This window comes from Tubulanus polymorphus, chromosome 4 (assembly GCF_964204645.1).
Source record: "Tubulanus polymorphus chromosome 4, tnTubPoly1.2, whole genome shotgun sequence".
Taxonomy (NCBI): Eukaryota; Metazoa; Nemertea; class Palaeonemertea; order Tubulaniformes; family Tubulanidae; genus Tubulanus; species Tubulanus polymorphus.
This window is the reverse complement of record NC_134028.1, coordinates 23,530,432-23,551,712: the sequence shown is the minus strand read 5'-3', so window position 1 is coordinate 23,551,712 and position 21,281 is coordinate 23,530,432. Positions and strand designations below refer to the sequence as shown.

The 21,281-nt window shown below is 38.1% G+C and overlaps 5 protein-coding genes across 6 annotated transcripts; 3 read left to right on the top strand and 2 right to left on the bottom strand.

Annotated features, from left to right (window-relative positions):
• The first annotated feature begins 249 nt into the window (after positions 1-249).
• LOC141904615 (uncharacterized) lies at positions 250-3,328 on the top strand. The gene is made up of 6 exons (XM_074793231.1): positions 250-281; positions 422-618; positions 713-784; positions 873-992; positions 1,605-1,684; positions 1,763-3,328. The coding sequence occupies exons 2-6, from the start codon at positions 550-552 to the stop codon at positions 2,502-2,504; spliced, it is 1,083 nt and encodes a 360-aa protein (XP_074649332.1). The 5' UTR covers positions 250-281; positions 422-549; the 3' UTR covers positions 2,505-3,328.
• A 175-nt stretch (positions 3,329-3,503) lies between these two features.
• On the top strand, positions 3,504-6,679 carry LOC141904614 (hatching enzyme 1.2-like). 2 transcript variants are annotated; one of them, XM_074793230.1, is made up of 14 exons: positions 3,504-3,680; positions 3,791-3,895; positions 3,971-3,998; positions 4,126-4,190; positions 4,273-4,342; positions 4,425-4,551; positions 5,061-5,242; positions 5,435-5,528; positions 5,604-5,740; positions 5,886-5,994; positions 6,068-6,123; positions 6,214-6,322; positions 6,406-6,467; positions 6,537-6,679. In XM_074793230.1, exons 2-14 carry the CDS (start codon positions 3,842-3,844, stop codon positions 6,644-6,646), a joined length of 1,203 nt encoding a protein of 400 aa, XP_074649331.1. In that variant the 5' UTR covers positions 3,504-3,680; positions 3,791-3,841; the 3' UTR covers positions 6,647-6,679. The 2 variants fall into 2 exon arrangements, with proteins under 2 accessions (XP_074649331.1, XP_074649329.1); XM_074793228.1 differs by having other exon boundaries at positions 3,504-3,895.
• Positions 6,663-10,032, bottom strand: LOC141904473 (glutamate receptor ionotropic, kainate glr-3-like). The gene is made up of 8 exons (XM_074793063.1): positions 10,018-10,032; positions 8,611-8,799; positions 8,422-8,528; positions 8,263-8,353; positions 7,702-8,044; positions 7,412-7,629; positions 7,068-7,333; positions 6,663-6,990 (listed from the first exon to the last, which is right to left on the bottom strand). Exons 1-8 carry the CDS (start codon positions 10,030-10,032, stop codon positions 6,663-6,665), a joined length of 1,557 nt encoding a protein of 518 aa, XP_074649164.1.
• Positions 10,033-11,486: 1,454 nt separating this feature from the next.
• Positions 11,487-12,895, bottom strand: LOC141904472 (glutamate receptor 2-like). Its single transcript, XM_074793062.1, has 4 exons — positions 12,530-12,895; positions 12,244-12,461; positions 11,899-12,164; positions 11,487-11,814 (listed from the first exon to the last, which is right to left on the bottom strand). Exons 1-4 carry the CDS (start codon positions 12,780-12,782, stop codon positions 11,487-11,489), a joined length of 1,065 nt encoding a protein of 354 aa, XP_074649163.1. The 5' UTR covers positions 12,783-12,895.
• Positions 12,896-15,780: 2,885 nt separating this feature from the next.
• Positions 15,781-18,587, top strand: LOC141904259 (uncharacterized). The gene is made up of 2 exons (XM_074792828.1): positions 15,781-15,904; positions 17,654-18,587. Exons 1-2 carry the CDS (start codon positions 15,803-15,805, stop codon positions 18,467-18,469), a joined length of 918 nt encoding a protein of 305 aa, XP_074648929.1. The 5' UTR covers positions 15,781-15,802; the 3' UTR covers positions 18,470-18,587.
• Positions 18,588-21,281: the final 2,694 nt, after the last annotated feature.

Below are 21,281 nucleotides of genomic sequence, written 5' to 3'. Positions count from 1 at the left end.
TACAAGAATTAGTATATCCTAGGCAACGCGCCCTAAACACGCACCTGCTGCAAATTCAAATTATTTTTTAGTCAGCCTTTACACCTCTCTTCATTAGATAGACCCAGACTCGGACCAGACACCGATTTAAGAATATATGTTTTCCATGCCGTCATTGTTGTATTATAAATCCAGTGAAAGGAATTAACAGACTCCATACAATTAAAATTCGGTGGAAAAGTGCCCACGGCCAAATAACTTCAAGGTCAAGGAGAAAATCGCAATTTACTTCCGGGTTCTTGGTAATTTTTTGTTTTTCAACTGATTTCTAGCCTCTGTAATGCGTTTAATCTACAATGGCATCAGTGAAAACTGCATCTTATGGAGCAGTAAAATTTCATCTAGATTTAGAGTTCAATTTTATTTGTATTTTGTCTTCTAGGAGTATTCATAATGAGGTTTTAACAACCAGGAAGTAAAACGTTGTTGACTCAAGAGGTCTCGAAAACCCCCAGGTCAATCCAGGCCACTGACATCACCATTCACAAAAAAGCTTACATACTAATAAAGATGGATTGCAGTAAAGAATCTGTTTCAATTCAAATGTCTGGCTATCTGGACAAGAAAGGGAGATCACAGGTAGGCCTATGAGAGAATGCAATAATGAGATAAAGCCTGTAAAAATACTCAATTGGGATAATATGTTTGATCCCTTCGATATCGTTTACAATAGATGTCTTCATGGAGGTGGAAGAGGTACTGGTGCACATTGAAGGATAATCAGTTATGTTTCTCTAATAGTCAGGTAGTCCAACATTCAATCATTAGTTATCAAAAATAAATGCCAAAATTAGTCAATCGATATAAACTTTTTAATATTAATTTCTAATCAGGATAGCGGCAGCGTGAAGGAACCTATTCATATGAGTAAAGTTGATGCTGTTTATAGAGATTCATCCATTAAGAAATTAACAGCTTTTACTTTGCAAATGAAGGGCGAGAGGCGGTCATTTGTAAGTTTGATCCTGTAGACCACACTATGCCAAAAACTATTTTTCTATTGGCTTTATCCATGAACTGATGTAAAGAATGATTAGTCAGAAATAGAAAAGACATCAAGACATGACATTTTGACATGTTTACATTTTAATAAGTTTAAAACCAAATTTATACAGAATTTAAACGATGAGAAACAATTCTTATTTATCAAATGGAAATCACTAGAAATGAGGAGTTTATATACAGGGGAAAACCAGTTGCCCCTCTTTTCTAGTTATTCCCTCACGCCTTGTGATAAAATCTCTGGTGAGAGTTCGAAATGTTGTGTATTTTCATTTCAATTCTTGATAAATGAAATTAATTTTTAATCTTAAATTCTGTATATAGCTGGTTTCACACTTATCATCTGTTCTCAATGTGTGGTTATTCTTCCATGTTTACATAATGTCATTTTCAGGTGAACTGCATTGATATGCTAGGAATTTGTACTCTGTCCTATATAGCGTATCAAATCAATTCAGGTCACTTGAAAATTACATAATGTTGACTGTAAAAAGTTTTGAATTGATATTTCAAGTGCTTTGCAACTTACCGGTAATCGGTTAAATTGTTAGAAATGATTTCAGAATACATCGAGTCATGAAGAATGTTCGAAATGGATTTCCTGTCTACAGATCGCGATTAATGAATCGAAGGCTTCAATGAGGTAAGATTCCTGAAGAAACGTATACCGTACACTAGCGCCGCTTTCAGATCTAGTTTTCATACGGTTTCTATATTTCAGATTCCAAAATCAGGAACAATCTCAAGAGAACGCGAACTACGTCACGGCGACGCTAACCGACGGCGTGCCACGATTCAACGAAGCGAGTAGCAACGATAGACTGGTTACAGTTTATTCCGAACCGTGGGATTCGAGCGAAAGCCAAAGCACGTTTTACACGCAGATGAGTAAAAAATCCGAGAAACTCAGTACGCTCGTTAGAAAACCAGCGCAACCGACACCTCCCCCGGAGAGTCCTGTTTGGTACGCTTCGAGCGAAGTGATCATGAAAAAGTTCAATTTCCAAAGCAACGAAAGCTTTATAGATAAACCAAATGAAAATGATAACAAGAGTCTTCGATTACCGGAACCCGCGAACAGTCCACCGAGTCCGGTTGTAATGAGGAACTCTGTATTATCTCGCTCATCCGTGTCTGGACCGTCGGTGACTAAGGTCGTAGACAGTAGTCCGGAAATCTCCGATGTGTCGAGTTCAGATGATTCCGACGATACCGTTACTATTTCCGACATCGATGACGCGGAAGATCCATCGACTGATTTCACGCGGCAGAGTTCACCGATTCCAACTCTGCAGCACGACGGTTTCGAGGACGCTAGCGAAACCGTGCATGAACTGAAAATGTATCTGATAAATAATAGTATCCAACCGTTCGTTCTGCCTCGCGTGAAAGAACAAGGTTTTTATGTGCAACAACTGAGAGATTTTCTCGCCATTCTCGACACAAATACGCGCGTCAAATAAATTATCGATGATTGAAGAATTCCTGAAATTGATGATACGATTTGTAGAGAATCCCGCAGCCGTAACGGAAGATAAAGATGAGTATTAGAATACTAACTCAAGGAAACATTTCTGGACTTGATATTATTTTTTCATGATTATTCTGGGATTTTCTATGAATTAAAATCAATTACTAATTCGATTCATTTAAAGTTGAGTTTAACGTAATTTCTCAAATAATGAGAGGAGATTTGAGGTCCTAGAAAGAGTTTCTTAAATAAACAGGAATTTTCGAGAAGTAATCAAGGAGATCCATTCAGTGAGAGATGACTTAAGAATGACCAATGTTAGAACACTATATCCGTGTTGTGACGATAATGTGTATAGAATCATCCCACAATAATGGAAAGAAAATAAAAAGGCTGAAAATAATTCCATCTACTGCTAGCTCTAGATAAGATTATTTTGGGAGTCTATTATAGATTATCATCACAACACGGATATAGTGTTTCATCAGTGGTTAGTATGAAATGATAATCACGACAAATAGTTTTAAAATAATCTTAGTTTCTATAAACCAGTAGTTTGATTATGATACATGTATATATAATTATGCAATAACCGATGTACCTGCTGTCGAATTAGAATACAATGACGACAAAGTCTGTCTCGGATAATTGAACTTATAAACTTGTAAATACCGGTAAAAGACAAATGTTTTGATACCGATGATTGAAGGTTTGATGATATGTTATGTATAAATTGTGATCTGTCATATTTACAGGAAACTATGATTGAATGTAAATATTTGTGAAATTTGAAATAAACGATCGTTCCTAAAGTTATGCTCATTAATTGCAATGTGTGTATTTTATCTGTGGAATGCTTGTGAGGCGCTGATGGGAATGACTGCTTTCACAGGGTGGCCACTGACCCGGAAAACTTATATTAGGGAATTAGAAGAATCAAGAAACAATTTGGAAATTTTACAAATTCTGGCTAAAACCAGATATGCAATTGACCACGCGTTTCTTAACCCATAGGTGATTCACGAAAGATCAATAAGCTGTAAAATTTCAAACGAAAAAATATACCCTGATGGTTAACTATGTTTTAAAACATGGGAAACCCAGTAAATTTGGGAAAGTGGTCAAGCTGTGTCAGCGGATGTGCTAATTCTGGAATACTGATACGAAGGTCGGTCATAGCGTACTGGTTCATTGTAAACGTGCTGTCTGAATTTGATAAGTCATGTCGCGCTTCCCTCTGACATGACATAACTTGATCATTATCTGATTAAATTTTAGCTCTATCAATCCCTCATCAGAGAATTTACGACTGACTTAACGACAGTCAAAATGTATTATTCTTCAGTTATATTCATTCTATCCTGGGCAGTTGTATACTCGAAGGTATGTGTATTTCAACAAAATTCAAAGTTTAATTCCTACGAAAATCTATCTAAGTCTATTATTTTTTTTTCGTAGATAAACCCGGAATTCGAAGCATACAAGAGTAAGTTCTTTCAATGACAAACATTTCGTAGATTTGCATTATAGCTCCATCAATTCAGTTTAACTGGGTCGTGATACTAAATCAGTTTCTTCACGCTTTCAAATCGCGATTACCCTTCTATTCCTAGGAGAACATGCCGAAGAGTTTTCTGGTAAATTCGAAGGTGATATCGTCATCAGTGATCGTGCATCTGTAAGTTTCAAAATTTCAGAAAAAATATTGCAGTCATTAACGAGTCCTGCGAGACAATTCTATATCATTTATCCTTTGCTAGTTCCGAAACGCGTTGGTCGGATTGACTAAGTGGCCCAATGGAATTGTGTACTACGATGTGAGCCTTGTAGGTAAGACAACGGTTCCATCATCATGATTATTCTATTTCTGTAGTACCACATGTTCTATTTTCAAATATTTTCTAATATATAGGGAAAACTGCCCAAAAGAAAATTCGTGCAAGTCTGAAGTCGCTGGAAGCTCGTCTTCAATCAAACTGCATACAATTCAAAGAGAGGACTAACGAAGCAAATTACATAAGAATCATCAACGCCAGGGGGTAAGGGGCAGTTTAAAGGTTTAGATTGGTTATCATCATCAAAACATTGCAATTTTATTCTCATGCGTGGGCTAAAAATGATTTGTTTATCTAAAAGGCAGATAATGGCGATTCTTTTCCAAAAAATCCCTGGTTCAACGATTGAATTGCAAGGTATTCAGGGGCGGATCTAGGGGTAAATCTGAGGGTCTTCTCAGAATTTTAGGGGCATACATAAAAGAAAAGGGCACTGATAACACCGAGCGCAGCGCACCCGGAGACCAACACTGCTTCAGCGCGAAGCCCTTCCGGGGCCGGAGGGTCTGATTCCCCCCAGAAAATTTTGAGATTCCAGCACTGATTTGAAGCCGTTTCCTGCATTTTGAGTCATGAAATTGTTTTGCGAGCAAAAGTTTTTTTTACGGCACTTAAGAATTTCGAGGGTCTTCCAGAAGACCAGTAAGACCCCCTAGATCCACGCCTGGTAGTTCGCAGTATACTCTAGAAGTCAAATGCTGTATTTTCTTCAGGTGCTACTCAAAAGTAGGAATGACCGGCGGTATGCAAGATATGTCTCTGGACCAGCGAGCCGGGTGTCTGAACGAGGGGATCATACAACACGAGTTTCTACACGCGCTAGGATTCATACACGAACAATCACGCTCAGATCGAGACGAGTACATCACCATCAATTGGGAAAATATCCACCCAAGTGCGTCATTCAGTTTTTAAACCTTTGGCCGGGGCCGAAAGTTGTTTCATCAATGCACTAACTTGACTTAGATCGAATCTCCATTGGATGTGTCGTCCGAACTACGCGATTCTATCTATTTTGAGCCGACCATGATAAATCCTTCTACAATACATACTGTTCAATTAATCAAATTGCTATCGTTTTTTTTAGCGATGATCAACAATTTCAACCGAGATAATACGAACAACCTAGATCTCCCATACACTTACGGGTCTCTAATGCATTATGGTAAATACGCATTCAGGTACCGTATATACTATTATAGAGTCGAATCGTAGAGAAAATGATTTCTCAGTAAAAGCCTTACTTCACTTTGCAGTGCGAATGGCCGTCCAACTATGGAGCCAAAAGACAGAAAAGCCAAAATCGGCAGCCGTAAACTGCACGATCGCGATGTTTTAATGGTACAAAAATACTATGGATGTCCTACAACTGTGGAACTCCGCTACAACGAAAGTACGTAAAACAAAGTCCAACGTAATGATGAAAACAATCAAGTTTTTATCGTATCTTTCTACCGGTAGTTAGAAATATAAAAACGAACGAAGTCAGGAATGTTTATCTTGCAGTCAGTAGTTTATTTTAGACAGTTTCCTTTTAGAATGTGTTGATAATTTTGATAGCTGTAAAACTTCGTTGGACTTTTGCAAGGATGATTCCTATAAAGATTATATGAAGAAAAACTGTGCAAAATCGTGTGGATTCTGCAGGTAATAGAAAATAGAAAAGGCGTTTCCCATAAACCGCTGTACAAGTTGAGCTTTATAAATTTGTTTTTCTTAGTGGGCAGAGTACAAGTGGTTCTGGAACTGAAGTAACACAGCCCACTTGGAATGGAAGTAAGGATAATTTAGTTGATACCTAAGTACTCATTCCAGTGTGCGAGGGTGTATATACATATTTTACTTATATTTTCACCATATACGTAGAATGTGTGGACAATTTTGACACTTGTAAAACATCACTACATTTTTGTGAAGATCCAACCTATTCCGGCTACATGAAAGTTAACTGCCCGAAGGCCTGTGGATATTGCGGGTAATTAAATTATTCTAGCTATTTTTAGACATCATTAATTGACCAAGACACCTTGGAAGTCATACGATATTTTGTTTTTACAGAAGTAATAATTCCGGTGTAAACACTGGAGGTTCAACTACTGGAGGATCGACATGGAATGGCAGTGAGTAACAATAACATTGTGAAAACAATTAATAAAAAGATAGTCAAGCATGTTGAAATTTTGTTTCAGAATGTGTGGACAACTTCGACACATGTAAAACATCGTTGCACTTTTGTGAAGACGATTCCTATAAGGGATACATGAAAACAAACTGTCCAAAATCATGCGGATATTGTTAATAATACATATCATCGTTCAATAAAGGTTCGCGCTTGTCCAAAATACATCTCTTCCATTAGTTTCGGTGATGGATATTTCTTCCTGTTCCGTCTTGTATTTGTGCTGTATATGTCGGCAAATACTCGGTAACTGAAAGCCACATTTTATGAAGATTATTTCAACTAATAAAGAGAGACCACCAAGAATCATACATGCGGCTAGTATGACCAGAAGAGCAACTATCGACTCGATATCTATAGGCCGTTCCAAGTTCGAGTCCTTCTCTTCGAAACATTTCGAATTGATGCTATTCCATTTATCGGTCCATTTTTTTATCAGTCCGGCTTCCAACATTCTGTGTACGCTGTCAACATATTTTTAAAAATTCTGTTTAGACAATGGTTGAAAATATTTAAATTGGGATATAAATGAATTTGTTACCTTTTAATGAATGCTTCTTTAAAGTAAGCATTTTTCAGAATGACCAGCCCTACGCCTCCTACGTTGTATTTTTCATCAGCGAACACGTATTTACCACAGTTTTCATTTTTTAAATAGTTAAGAATACTATAATCGCCCAATGCGGCCCAGGTTCCTTGTTCCATAAGCCCGTTGGTAAATACGTCATCGATAGTGTTGACAAACGGCATACCCATCTTCTCAATCATCTCCCAGACTCTACGATAGGTCGTTCCTTTTTTAGATGTCTGGAGCATTGAACAAGAAGTTGAAACTAATTATTAGAATACACAACATATGTACACAGATTAGAATAATGAAACTACCCTCATTAACGTTAAAGTGCTTCCTCCATCAGGTATGATAGGTCGGATAGTGTCCTGATTAACTAACTCTTCAAGCGTCCGCAGTGGAGCTGGTATATCCGGTACGGTCAGATATGCGGCCAAGTCGGCCGTGTACGTGGCTAAAATGATGATTGTGAAAAACCACCAAAACATCACAATTATTCGACCCGACTGCGCTTTCGGATAGAAATCAGCTCCTGTGTATAAAGGAAAAAGTCTTGGGCCCTTCAAATTTAGAAATAACCGTCGTTCCTTTTTCAAATATTTACCTTGTTCTAGAAATGTTCCAAATCCAAGCCAAATCGTGTTCGTTGCGCTACTCTTTTTAGCAGCTTTTCTAGCGCATTTACGTTTCCATCTTTTAGCCAATTGTCGACGGTCGAATGGACTGTAGTAAGCCACCACGTAGATGACAAAACACGCCAAAAACATCGTTGCCGGTATAGACATCCACACGGAGATGTTCAGTGGTTTGAATATTTTGAAAGCTTTGTTTCGTTCTGTTGGTTTCTTGAGTAGCATACCAACACCGTCCTCAGCGTATGGCACATAGTCTATAACAGTTGACCTCAATGAATTGACAATGAATGGACCAACAGCAAAATCTGCCTCCTAAAATAGTTAACGGAATCAAATATCAGTTATATACCCCAATATCCGTCCCAAATTAGGAGCTCATCGGCCAGGAACATGGCAAGCACCCATAGGCCGGATACCCCGAGGGAAGGTACGTACACTTCAAGTTAAAGTCAATGATTGTGATGCCTTTGAACCCATTATGAAACATAACGGACATTTATTGTAAGCAACTGTTGTATGAATTTGCTTACCCCTCTTTTCACAAGTCCAACCATACCATTCCATTCTCCGTTTTCTCCAATATCGCCCCATTTACCATCTGGAACCTCGAAAACTCTATATCTGCAAAGATGAACCATCGGTTAAAGCGAATGAAAGGGATGGCGCGTTAGAGGCTCGCGGTGACTTACGTAAAGTTTAACTGAGACGCAAGTTCTTTCACGATCTCGAATGAAAAGCCGTCCCAACGAACTGTATCTGTTAGATTGTCGTACTTCTTTACCATGAACGCAGCTGTCTGCAAAGTCAACCGAACAGGTACCGTATGGAATCTATCGATTTTTCTAGTTCAGTGATGAATTATAGTCGATATATTTTACCTGTTTAGTTACAATAGTTAACTGCTTCCCGTCGAAACTTTTGAATTTGTTAGGAAATGCTTGATTTACAGTTAGTTTTTCATGTCTTGCCCAATCAGTCGCGACGGATTGGAATTTTGTATGATTGTCCAATGAATATGCGCTTTCCAGTTGAATCTCCCATTTTACATCGGCTGAGGATACGTTTGCCTTTTCAAAAGAGAATAATCATAGTCATAAGTATAGAGTTTCCTATGTAAAACCATGATAAAACAAAAGTTCAAATTACAGGTTGAAATGAGTACAGAACACTTTGGTTTCTATGAACGTCTTGAAATGAGAATTGATTTTTGCTACAACTTCCAGTTTACATATACTTGGGAAAATGATTCACTGGTGCATACATGAGAAATATAGAAAATAAAGGTCCTTTTTGTGAATTCGCGAAAGCATTTATCTTCTGTATGGTTTGTTGAGAAACTCTGATGCATGGCTCGTATTTGTCTAGTGACGGGAATCTCCGTAGAAGTCCGAATTTTCAAATACACTAGCAATATATTACAATCAGTAGGCAGGGATGCTTGCTCTATTCTCGGCGCACCAGTAACAGAAGCGACGATCCAGTAAATATGATTTTTCGATAAACCATAGTTCGAAGCCACGTGAAACAATTTGTCAAGATGGCTGTCCGCTAAAACTACGAATGTTTTAAACATCACTGACGCCAATAGCTTTGAAGCGTTTGCACCTGGATAGAAACGGCTCGTTGTGGTGCTTATGAAAATTCTTGATAGGTTTCTTGCGAGTAGTTTGACTATTTCTGAAAGAGATCGGAAGGTCTAATTTTTCAAATTTTGTCCGTCTCTCAAAATCAAATTACGACCGAATGTTGAATCGAGACCTTCGTATCCAGTTTCGTATATTATCATAACATTATTGACATTCATGTCTGAAATAACGTCCGAAATAGGCCCAACCACGTCATACATATTCGGCTCCAGTTTAACCCAAACTTTGTTGGCACCCGACATGTCTCCAAACAGCGGAAAACATAATATACGGGGTGGCGTGAAAGTCTTGAACGTCAAGTGATTCGTTGCCAGTCCGATCGCACTAATTTCCCGGTTTGAAACAGCTTCGCAGACTGGTTAATGAGATATGAATGTAATTATTAATGCGACATTATACATACATTCTTAACAATTGAATAGTTTATGGGCTATTTACGCACCTGCCTTCAATAACAGTATATTTCCACACGGTCGTTTCCACAGAAATGTGTCATTTCCTGATTTTTTCGTGGTACCAAATGAGGTAACATAGACCAAAGCTCGGCAATCGAGTTCACTATACCCTTATGTAAAACTAGACACATTATATTAAATTCGACAACTACGAATCATATACATGGGAATTAACCAATCTCACCTTTAACGGAGCCATTTTGTTCACAACAGGTCGTTACATGGACCAGTAATACAACCACGATAGAAATCCCCAACAAACCCATCTGAATTTTTTTCTAGATCTGCTTGCAAAAACTGAAGCAAACGTGAAAAAATGACCTTGTATATGATCCACTCGAACAGAAGCGATGCCCGTGTTGCGTACAAAACGATGTCCACGAATTATGCTGATTCGATCAGGGCTGCGTCATTTGCATTGATTGGTAACGATGTGGTTTTTATTTTCATGAATCGTAACCATGGGGGAGAGCAAATAGAAACTATCAACGCGTTTGTTACAATGTGAATTGACTGTGTTTAGTTGGCTCACAAATACGTTTCCATATAAATGTTGTACATGATTCAATCCATGATCAATTCTAATCGGGGATATAAGTCATGTTAATATATACATCAATATTGCATGCACGGTGAATTTATTTAAATCATGATTCAAAAATAGAATAACAGTGATAATTTCAAATCGGATTGATAGGAAACGCCGGAAAGCCAATTGCCTTATATCCGCCTGAAATACGAGGGGCAATATTGATACGTCAGACAAGGTGATTTCCCGTATCGAGTTTGAACCCGCCATGTTTGATTAATCAAATCGTGTCTTTCTAGTTAAAAATACAAGAAGAGCAAATTCAGGAGTGTTTATCTTGCAATCAGTGATTTATTGAGAGTTTTAGAATGTGTTGATTATTTTGCAAGCTGTAAAATTTGGTTGGACTTTTGCAAGGAATATTCCTATAAAGATTATGGAAGAACAACTATGCAAAATCGTGTGGATTCTGCGGGTAATAGAAAAGGTGTTTCCCATAAACCGCTGTAGAGTTAGTTGAGCTGTATATAATGTTTGTTTTTAGTGGGCAGAGAACAAGTGGTTCTGGAAATGAAGTAACACAACCCACTTGGAATGGAAGTAAAGGATACTTGTTTCGACAACTTACTTGACACATACGTAAGTACTTATTCCAGTGTATGAGGGTATGAATATGTTTTACATATTTTCCCTATAGATGAATGTGTGAACAAATTTGAGACTTGTAAAACGTCACTACATTTTTGCAAAGATCCAACCTATACCGGCTACATGAAAGTTAACTGCCCTAAGGCATGTGCATACTGCGGACAACTAAATCATTCTAATCTAGTATTCTTAGACAGAATTAGTTAACCAAGACACCTTGGATGGTATAACTTACGATATTTTCTTTTTACAGAAGTGATAATTCCCGCGGAAACACTGAAGGTTCACCTAATGGAGGGTCGACATGGAATGGCATTGAGTAACAATGACATTGTGAAAACAATTCATAAAAAGATAGTCAAGCATGTTGAAACTTGCAACATCGTTGCACTTTTGTGAAGACGATTCCTATAAGGGATACATGCAAACAAACTGACAAAAATCATGCGGATATTGTTAATAATACATATCATCTTTCAATAAAGGTTCGCGCTTGTCCAAAATACATCTCTTCCATTAGTTTCGGTAATGGATATTTCTTCCTGTTCGGTCTTGTATTTGTGATGTATATGTCGGCAAATACTCGGTAACTGAAAGCCACATTTTATGAAGATTATTTCAACTAATAAAGAGAGACCACCAAGAATCATACATGCGGCTAGTATGACCAGAAGAGCAACTATCGACTCGGTATCTATAGGCCGTTCCAAGTTCGAGTCCTTCTCTTCGAAACATTTCGAATTGATGCTGTTCCATTTATCGGTCCATCTTTTCACCAGGCCAGCTTCCAGCATTCTGTTTACACTGTCAATATATTTGTTAAAATTCTCTTTAGTAGACATGGCCTTAAAGATGAAATTGAAATATGAATAAATGTTTCTTCGTTACCTTTTTATGAATGCTTCTTTAAAGTAAGCATTTTTCGGAATGACCAGCCCTACGCCTGCTACGTTGTACCTTTCATCAGCGAACACGTATTTGCCACAGTTTTCATTTTTGATGAAGTTGAGAGAATTATAATCGGCCAATGCGGCCCAGGTTCCTTGTTCCATAAGCCCGTTTGAAAACGCTTGATCGATAGTGCCTACGTACGGCATACCCATCTTCTCAATCATCTCCCCGATTCTCCTATAGGTCGTTCCTTTTTTAGATGTCTGTAGCATGGAACAAAAAGACTCATTCTTAAAACAAATGCAAAATGTACGTATGTACAGATAAGAATAGTGACACTACCCTCATTAACGTTAGAGTGCTCCCTCCGTCGGCTATGATAGGTCGGATAGTGTCCTGATTAACTAACTCTTCAAGCGTCCTCAGTGGAGCTGGTATATCCGGTACGGTCAGATATGCGGCCAAGTCGGCCGTGTACGTGGCTAAAATGATGATTGTGAAAAACCACCAAAACATCACAATTATTCGACCCGACTGCGCTTTCGGATAGAAATCAGCTCCTGTGTATAAAGGAAAATGTATTGGGCCTGAGTATTTTTCAAGTTAAGTCAAATATGTCAACATTTACCTTGTTCTAGAAATGTTCCAAATCCAAGCCAAATCGTGTTCGTTGCGCTACTCTTTTTGGCAGCTTTTCGAGCGCATTTACGTTTCCATCTTTTAGCCAATTGTCGACGATCGAATGGACTGTAATAAGCCACCACGTAGATGACAAAACACGCCAAAAACATCGTTGCCGGTATAGACATCCACACGGAGATGTTCAGTGGTTTAAATATTTTGAAAGCTTTGTTTCGTTCTGTTGGTTTCTTAAGTAGCATACCAATACCATCCGAAGCGTATGGCACATAGTCTATAACAGTTGACCTCAATGAATTGACAGTAAATGGGCCAACAGCAAAATCTGCCTCCTAAAATAGTTAACGCATTCAAATTCCGGTTATTTACGCCAATATCTGTCCCAAAATAGGAGCTCATCGATCAGATATAGACAAGCTCCCATAGGCCAGGCATCCCGAAGGAAATATATCGTGCAGTTGTCGTACTTAGCAGGTGCGCACGTTTGGGTACTTCAAGTCAAAGCTGAAGAAAGATGTATTTAAACCCATTATGATATTAAGACCATTTATGACGAGCAACTGTTGTAGAGATTTATGACTGTATATAACTGTTGACCTCATTGAATTGATAATAAATGGACCAAGGGCAAAATCTGCTGCCCCAAAATATGAGTTCATAGACATGCAATTCATCCAGGTACGCACTGAGACCTTGTATTTCAAATGAAGGCTGAGGAAGTGCCCTTAAATCCATATGATATAAAAAGGTTATTTGTGATAAAAAACTGGTGTTGTATAAATACGTTTACCCCTCTCTTCACAACTCCAACCATACCATTCCATTCACCGTTTTCTCCAATATCGCCCCATTTACCATCTGGAACCTCGAATACTCTATATCTACATAGATGAACCATCCGTAAAAGCAAATGCAAGACACGCGGCGATGAAATACAGAGGTTCGCGGTGACTTACGTAAAGTTTAACTGAGACGCGAGTTCTTTCACGATCTCGAATGAAAGGCCGTCCCAACGAACTGTATCTGTTAGATTGTCGTACTTCTTTACCATGAACGCAGCCGTCTGCAAAGTCAATCGAACATGTACGAGATGAAATGTATCAATGTCTTTAATTTAGCGATTGTTTATAGCCGATATATTTTACCTGTAAAGTTACAATAGTTAACTGCTTTCCATCAAAACCTTTGAATTTGTTAGGAAATGCTTGATATACAGTTAGTTTTTCATGTCTTGCCCAATCAGTCGCGACGGATTGGAATTTTGTATGATTGTCCGATGAATATGCGCTTTCCAGTTGAATCTCCCATTTTACATCTGTTGAGGATAAGTTTGCCTTTTGGAAAGAGAATAATCATGGTCATTTGTATTTCTATGTAAAACTATGATGAAACAAAAGTTCAAATGCGTTGCTCCGGATTAAATGTTGAAAAAAGCACTGAACACTTTGGTTTCTAAGTAAGTTTTGAACCACAACTTCCAGTTTACATATACTTGGGAAAAGGATTCACTGGTGCATACCTGAGAAATATAGAATAAAGTGGTCTTTTTTGGAAATTCGCGAAAGCATTCTGTTTGGTTTGCTGAGAAACTCTGAGGCATGGCTAGTATTTGTCTAGTGACGGGAATCTCCGTAGAAGTCCGAATTTTCAAATACACAAGCAATATATTACAACCAGTAGGCAGGGATGCTTGCTCTGTTCTCGGCGCACCAGTAACAGAAGCGACGATCCAGTAAATATGATTTTTCAATAAACCGTGGTTTGAAGCCACGTGTAACAGTTTTTCAAGATGGCTGTCCGCTAAAACTACGAATGTTTTAAACATCACTGACGCCAATAGCTTTGAAGTGTTTGCACCTGGATAGAAACGGCTCGTTGTGGTGCTTATGAAAATTCTTGATAGGTTTCTTGCGAGTAGTTTGACTATTTCTGAAAGAGATCGGAAGATCTAATTTTCAAAATTTGTCCGTCTCTCAAAATCAAATTTCGACCGAATGTTGAATCGAGACCTTCGTATCCAGTTTCGTATATTATCATGACATTCTTGACATTTATGTCCGAAATAACGTCCGAAATGGGCCGAACCACGTCATACATATTCGGCTCCAGTTTTATCCAAACTTTGTTGGCACCTGACGTGTCTCCAAACAGCGGAAAACATAATATTCGGGGTGGCTTGAAAGTCTTGAACGTCAAGTGATTCGTTGCCAGTCCGATCACACTAATATCCTGGTTTGCAACAGCTTCGCAGACTGGTTAATGAGTATATGAATGTAATTATTAATGCGACGGAGATGAAGAAATGACATTTCATATCACTATTATATACATTCATAACAATTGAATGGTTTATGGGCTATTTACGCACCTGCCTTCAATAACAGTATATTTCCACACGGTCGTTTCCATAGAAATGTGTCGTTTCCTGATGGTACCGCGGCAACATAGTCCCAAGCCCAGCAATTATCGAGTTCACTATGCCCTGAGATAAAACTAGACACACTATATTAAATTCGACAACTATAAATCATGTACATAGGAATGGACCAATCTTACCTTTAACGGAGCTATTTGATTCACAGCAAGTCGTTACATGAGCCACTAAAACAACCACGACAGAAATTCCCAACAAACTCATCTAGATTTTTTCTCTAGATCTGCTCGCAAAAACTAAAGCTAACTTGAAAAAGATGTTCGTATGATCTACGCGGAACTGAAGCGATAGAATTGTGCGTATTCGATCAGGGCTGTGTCATCGATTTGCATTGATTAGTAACGATGGTTTATTTTTTTTTTCATGAATCGTGACCATGGAGGGAAGCAAATAGAAACTACATCAACGCGTTTGTTAGATGTGAATTGACTGTGTTTAGTTGGCTAATAAACCCGTTTCCATAATGTTGTACATGATTCAATCTATGATCACTTCTAATCGGGGATATAAGTAATAATAGATACAATGGTCAAAATTAATTTCAAATGGGATTGAAAGAAAACGCTTGAGCGCCAGTTGCCTAATCCGTCTACGTCATTTACATAACACATGACAAACTACTAATTCCGCCTCAGAGGTCACATTCGTCAACTAATTCAGGTGAGTTTCAAGGTCGATTTACAGTTTGTATCGTGTCAACGACCGCTGACTGGACGATATCAACAAATCAACTGAGCGACTTAGAGAGCCATTCAAACTGGTGTCCACTGTGTACAACACATAGCACTCAGCGCGCAGTCGCTTTATCAGACACAACTGGGAAACACGATGAGGAGAAACGCTCTAGACGATATTTACAAGGACCTTACTAAAGATGAGATAGAACATCTACGAAATTTGCCACTGATGATGACAAGTTGTAACCATTCGGTACGTAGAAGCTATATGAATTGTTTTTAGTCACTTTGTGAAAGAGATGAAGAGAGATACACGCGCGATCGCGGTTCAGATGCAGTATCCTATGTAGATGTAGTAGATGTAGAGAAATCCTACGTTGATTCAGTCGAAGATGACAAATTCTTGAAAAGAAGAGTATATATTTTGAGCAACGTTTCGGCTAAATACTATTAGCCGAAAGAGATTTATTACCCGATGTTTCATCCGTTTAAATGACCTTCTCACGCTCGTTAACTTAATTTCAATTCTTCCATTTCACATTGCAATGATTAATAAGAGTAAGATATATGGAGTAAGACACTATATCCATGTTGTGACATATAGCGAATCCCATAAAAATCCTGAATATGACTATTAGAATATAGTCGAAACGAACGTCGAATAAACTACTAGCTCTAGGATACATTTCGGCCTTTATCTATTCGTTATCATTGAGGTATTCTCTTAATATTTACGTCCATTTCATCGTGGGCTCTATAGCCTCGAATCGTTCGTATTGATTTTGGCTTTTAATTGATCTCTAAAATCACTTGTCAGTATAGTAGCCTGAGGTTATGTTTCCTAGCTCAGCAGATGGTATATGTATTAGAGTATGGTGCATATTGTCACTCTTGATCCACACCTCAACTCGGTAGTAATTAGTCATCAATATGATTGCGTCAAAACGCCCTATAATTAAAACTCGGTGACAATTACTAGATTCTATGGATCATTTCACATAGTGTACATTTCACATAGTGTACATCGCCTGCAGCTGGACACGAATACAAATCAATCATATTCAATGTATATAAACCATTATCATATAACATATTATATAACAAGGAACATATTATATAAAAATTATATAATTTTTATGTAATATGTTCCTGGTTATATAAAAATTATATTATATAATATGTTATATATATATATATATATATATATATATATATATATATATATATATATATATATATATATATATATATATATATATATATATATATATATATATATATATATATATATATATATATATATATATATATATATATATATATATATATATATATATATATATATATATATATATATATATATATAGCAACGAGCTTTGTTTTTTAAAGTGTTTTACAAAATGTGCATAACTTGCATGACATTTCTGACGAATGAAAATGTCGATGTTTACACAATGCTTGTCGCGCCTAGATGCAATCCACAATGCAATCACTAGAAATATAAGACAAAAACCTCTCGAATACAAGAGTGATTATATCATGTGTTTTATCCCGGGTAATTTTTATTGGTTAATCCCCATCACGCTTAGGGATTTCCGGACCACGGTGTATCACGTTATTTGTCCCTATACAGGGTCACTACAACTCCTTGATTACTTGAAAACTCCTTCAAAACCAAAAATATTTTTCAAGGTACTTGAATTTAAGCAAAATGCCCAAAAAGTCGTTGAATACTCCTTGGATTCTGAGAAATTGGCAATTAGAAAATTTTAGATATTGGCCTAGTTATTATACATGATGAGTCCGCCGAATTAAATGGTTTACTAAGATAAACAGTACTGATTTACGAGGTGTCGACAGTAATTGAGATATGAAAGTGATGCATACACTACTCGATATTTGAAAATTTCTCATTGAAAATGCCTTTAATTCTGGAATGACTGATACGTAGGGACCCTGCTATAGGACCTTGCATTTTGACAAAATTATTCATCTATTTTAGGTCGATGAAAGAAACCGTCAGATCAGAAAACGAAGTGTCGACGGGAGAATTAAGACGAGTTCGCTGTCGGCGACAGAAAGGAGAAAAAAATTGACGGAAATATCTTGTCATTTCACCATCAACAGTGTGCAGAATAATGTCCGAACGCGTGAAAAACTCGATGAGGACGACGGATCGCCGAGTTGTGAGAATATGAGGTGTAATTCTCGCGTAATGATACCAACTGGGCAACGCCGACGTCGCGGAGCGATGGCCGACATCTACGACGGACTATCGAATGTAGAAATAAATCATTTAATCTGTTACGACATGAAAGCGCCCGCACGTTCGGCAAGTCCCAGCGATTTATCGAAACAACATCGTACGAAGCGCGCGCAACGTGAACCGTCGCGTCGCAAGGCCGTCGCCGATATATACCAGGGATTATCGAACGCACAGATTAATTATTTACAGAGCGTCAAAAGCGTCGATCTGGATAAACGACGTGGGATTAAATCCAGCGTGTTGCGCGGTATCCATTTGAACTATCGTCGAAACGCATTAGCGAACGTTCACGACGGTTTAACCCGGGACGAAATTCTGTACTTGAATCAAATTCAGTCGGCGTCATTGGACGAACGAACCGCGAATGTCGGTAAAATTCTAAGTCACATGGCGAAGCTGGATATCGAAAACGAATCGGTGAAAAGTCAGGTTCGTTTCAAGCATCGACGAAACGGTTTAGCGCATATTTTCATCAACTCTCATAACGATGAACTCGACGACAGAATCGCGCCGCATCAAAGCGTCTTCATCAGTTCATTCATGTGTCGTTAAAATAAGACCTACACGCCCCTCCCCCGTGTACATAATATTCATGCATTGTAGATTTTTTATTGTAACTGCCACACAGATTTTATACTGTACATTTTTCTAACTATCTTGTTCACAAATAAATGCCTTTTTGTTCGAACCAATTTCTAATGTTCTGTCTCATTACTGGCATGTCATATTCTGTTTGTTGTCTATCACTTTGAACAGTACATTTTTTAACAACTACTCAAAGTCCTCGTTAGAATATGTCAATCTAAAGCCCGGAAAAGATAAGGATATACTTGAAAATGAAATCGTTTTAACGAGATTTTATTACATCGCTGATTAGTCGTAGTTTTGAAATTGTTTATCGTTATTCTTTTTCATATCGTTCCAAACTAAACACTATTATAAAAACATTAATTAACGCCGTTGTTCAAACACGTTTCAAGAAGTTGCCGATACAAGCGAAAACCTTGGCGTCTTAAGACTTAGTCGAGGTATGAGGTCGTTTTAATAAAAGACATTAAAGGTTTACACTGAATAAAATCGAGACAATTTTCTATCAATTAAATGTTTATATAGTGTAACATTTTACTTCGCGTTGTTTGGCGAGACATTGAACCATTGATCCTTTATAAACAACTACTCAAAGCCTTGTTGAAGACGAACCTCTTTAAATATACCAAATTTTCACGCCCGGAAAAAGATGAAGATGCTTCAAAATCTAAATCAATTTATTGGGACTATTATAACAATGTTACTTGACACCGTTGTTATTGCAACACGTTTCAAAAAGTCGTCGATACAAGCGAAAAACCTTCGGTCTCAACACGAAGCAAGCAAAAATGAGGAATCCCTGGGACCCGTTGAACGTCGTATAGAAAATACGAAGTATTTCAGAATCGAACATCGAAACCAATAAACCGAGACACCACGTCAGACCCATTATCAATGAAAGTTTGACGATGAATAAATAACTTTTATCGCGATTGGATCGAGCCGAACTGGCGGCTTTCTTCGCCTTGAATATAGCCCGCAGAGTTAACACATAGTAGATCAAATTAATTAAACATAGAATTAAAATCGGAGACAGAAATGTACACACAAGTTGCAGCCGATTTGAGATCCAACAAATTCTCTTTCGTTGGTCGGCGTATTTGAATCCAGTATCGGGTAACGCGAAGGTTATTGCGGAGAATATGAATATGGGGAAAAGCGGGAATAACCACGCAAATATACAATAGTAGCGATATCTTAGGAGCTTCTGCGAGTTCTCGGCGACTGTTGAATTGCTGAACGCGTGGAACGTATCGTAACTGATCACAGTGGTCCAAGAGAACACGACGAACCAGAGATAATGAGTAGAAATACCGAGGATATTACAGAGCATCCAATAATGCGTCAGAAATTCCCGTGATATGATCGCGTTGAAAATAAGTACGACGAGGAATAGCGAAGCGGACAGATGCATCAGCGTCAAACCGGGGACTGTCCGCAAAGCTGAGAATAAAGAATAGGTCAGTAGAAGCGACGTTAGTCCTGCTAGGGACAAGGAACACGTGACTACAGTTATAATACCTTCGATGTTCGTAGATTCAGCGAAATGACGCTCTAGAAACTCATCCAGACAGACGACCGAGATATTACCCATCAATCTCACCTGGTCTCTATTTAGAGTTAGATCCAAATCGCCTGGAATTACTAAGCTCAAACCACTTGTCGAATTGGTAAAAAATGAACGACTGAAAATCCTTTCGTTTTTACAAAACTCTCGTCTGCAAACGAAGATTTCTTTTCGTTTTCTTCCATTTCGTTGAATGTATTTGATGTGAACCCCGGAATTAAGTCGAACTGGTAACCATCTAGATCGAATGTCTGTCGCATTTTCATTTGATTCATCGACTAGTCGAATATACTGAATTCCTTGTTGTATCGTCCATGATATGTTTTGTTCTGGGAATCGTTTTTTGACGCAATCTTTTTGCGGTTGGTGGTTTTCAAAGTTTGCGACTGTAAGTTGTACGATTTTGAAAATATCGTGTTCCGAATTCGGTGTTTCGGCGGAGATCGTTATTTTGTCGTGTATTTGACTCTCGGTCAAATCGGTGAAAACTTTCAGCGTGAAACTGATCACGTGTAAACACGTCGATTCGTTGCACCAGTTTGTCACGATTGAAATATTAGCATTAAAATCCCCCGCGAAGACGCTAAATGTATTTTTCAGCTTGTCGAAAAAAGGAGCGTATTTGGTTTTAGATAATATATGCTGTACTCGCAAATATACGTACAGGGGACGATATAGATGTGATTCTGGAAACATTTCCTCGAAGTCAGAACGATTTTGACACATTTTGGTGATTGTATTGTAGATCATACCCGGGACTTTACACCCTAGCGACGAGTCGACTAATTTCCCATATTGGCGCAGTTGCGCTACAGTTACATCTGGTTTTGATAGGTCAAACAAGATCGATAATTTAGCGAATACATTCATTAAAAATGTGTTGTCCGATTGATGACAGGCGAGTTCTTCGAGGTTGAAACCGTGGCAAACAGCGCAGTGGTAGTTCCTGAACATGATATTGAGTCGTGTATGGCTCACTGTTTCCACGTAATGATGACATAACGAATCCGTCTGATTCGGACACCTCGTAATCTGTCGATGAACATCCGCGTTAAAACATCTCGTCGTCACATAACTGTCCCATTCAAATATTACGTCATACAAATTTCTTAATCGTGGGAACAGTTTGATGTCAACGGTGGGACTATCTGCTAGCCGTGGAATCATCGGAGTGACAAACTTAATTTGGACTTGTTTCAATTCGAAATT

Excerpts from the sequence above, each read along its gene's own strand:
- LOC141904615 (XM_074793231.1), top strand. The coding sequence starts at position 550 with ATGGATTGCAGTAAAGAATCTGTTTCAATTCAAATGTCTGGCTATCTG. Across the intron at positions 785-872 it reads TATGTTTCTCTAATAGTCAG|GATAGCGGCAGCGTGAAGGA; the intron begins GTAGTCCAACAT and ends ATTTCTAATCAG. Across the intron at positions 993-1,604 it reads AGGGCGAGAGGCGGTCATTT|AATACATCGAGTCATGAAGA; the intron begins GTAAGTTTGATC and ends AAATGATTTCAG.
- LOC141904614 (XM_074793230.1), top strand. The coding sequence starts at position 3,842 with ATGTATTATTCTTCAGTTATATTCATTCTATCCTGGGCAGTTGTATAC. Across the intron at positions 3,999-4,125 it reads GGAATTCGAAGCATACAAGA|GAGAACATGCCGAAGAGTTT; the intron begins GTAAGTTCTTTC and ends TTCTATTCCTAG. Across the intron at positions 5,995-6,067 it reads AAATCGTGTGGATTCTGCAG|TGGGCAGAGTACAAGTGGTT; the intron begins GTAATAGAAAAT and ends TGTTTTTCTTAG.
- LOC141904473 (XM_074793063.1), bottom strand. Across the intron at positions 8,045-8,262 it reads TTGGACTTGTGAAAAGAGGG|GAGGCAGATTTTGCTGTTGG; the intron begins GTAAGCAAATTC and ends TAACTATTTTAG. Across the intron at positions 7,630-7,701 it reads TGGAACATTTCTAGAACAAG|GAGCTGATTTCTATCCGAAA; the intron begins GTAAATATTTGA and ends CTTTATACACAG.
- LOC141904472 (XM_074793062.1), bottom strand. The coding sequence starts at position 12,782 with ATGCTACTTAAGAAACCAACAGAACGAAACAAAGCTTTCAAAATATTT. Across the intron at positions 12,165-12,243 it reads GCACTCTAACGTTAATGAGG|ACATCTAAAAAAGGAACGAC; the intron begins GTAGTGTCACTA and ends TCCATGCTACAG. Across the intron at positions 11,815-11,898 it reads AAAGAAGCATTCATAAAAAG|TGTAAACAGAATGCTGGAAG; the intron begins GTAACGAAGAAA and ends ATATATTGACAG.
- LOC141904259 (XM_074792828.1), top strand. The coding sequence starts at position 15,803 with ATGAGGAGAAACGCTCTAGACGATATTTACAAGGACCTTACTAAAGAT. Across the intron at positions 15,905-17,653 it reads TGACAAGTTGTAACCATTCG|GTCGATGAAAGAAACCGTCA; the intron begins GTACGTAGAAGC and ends CATCTATTTTAG.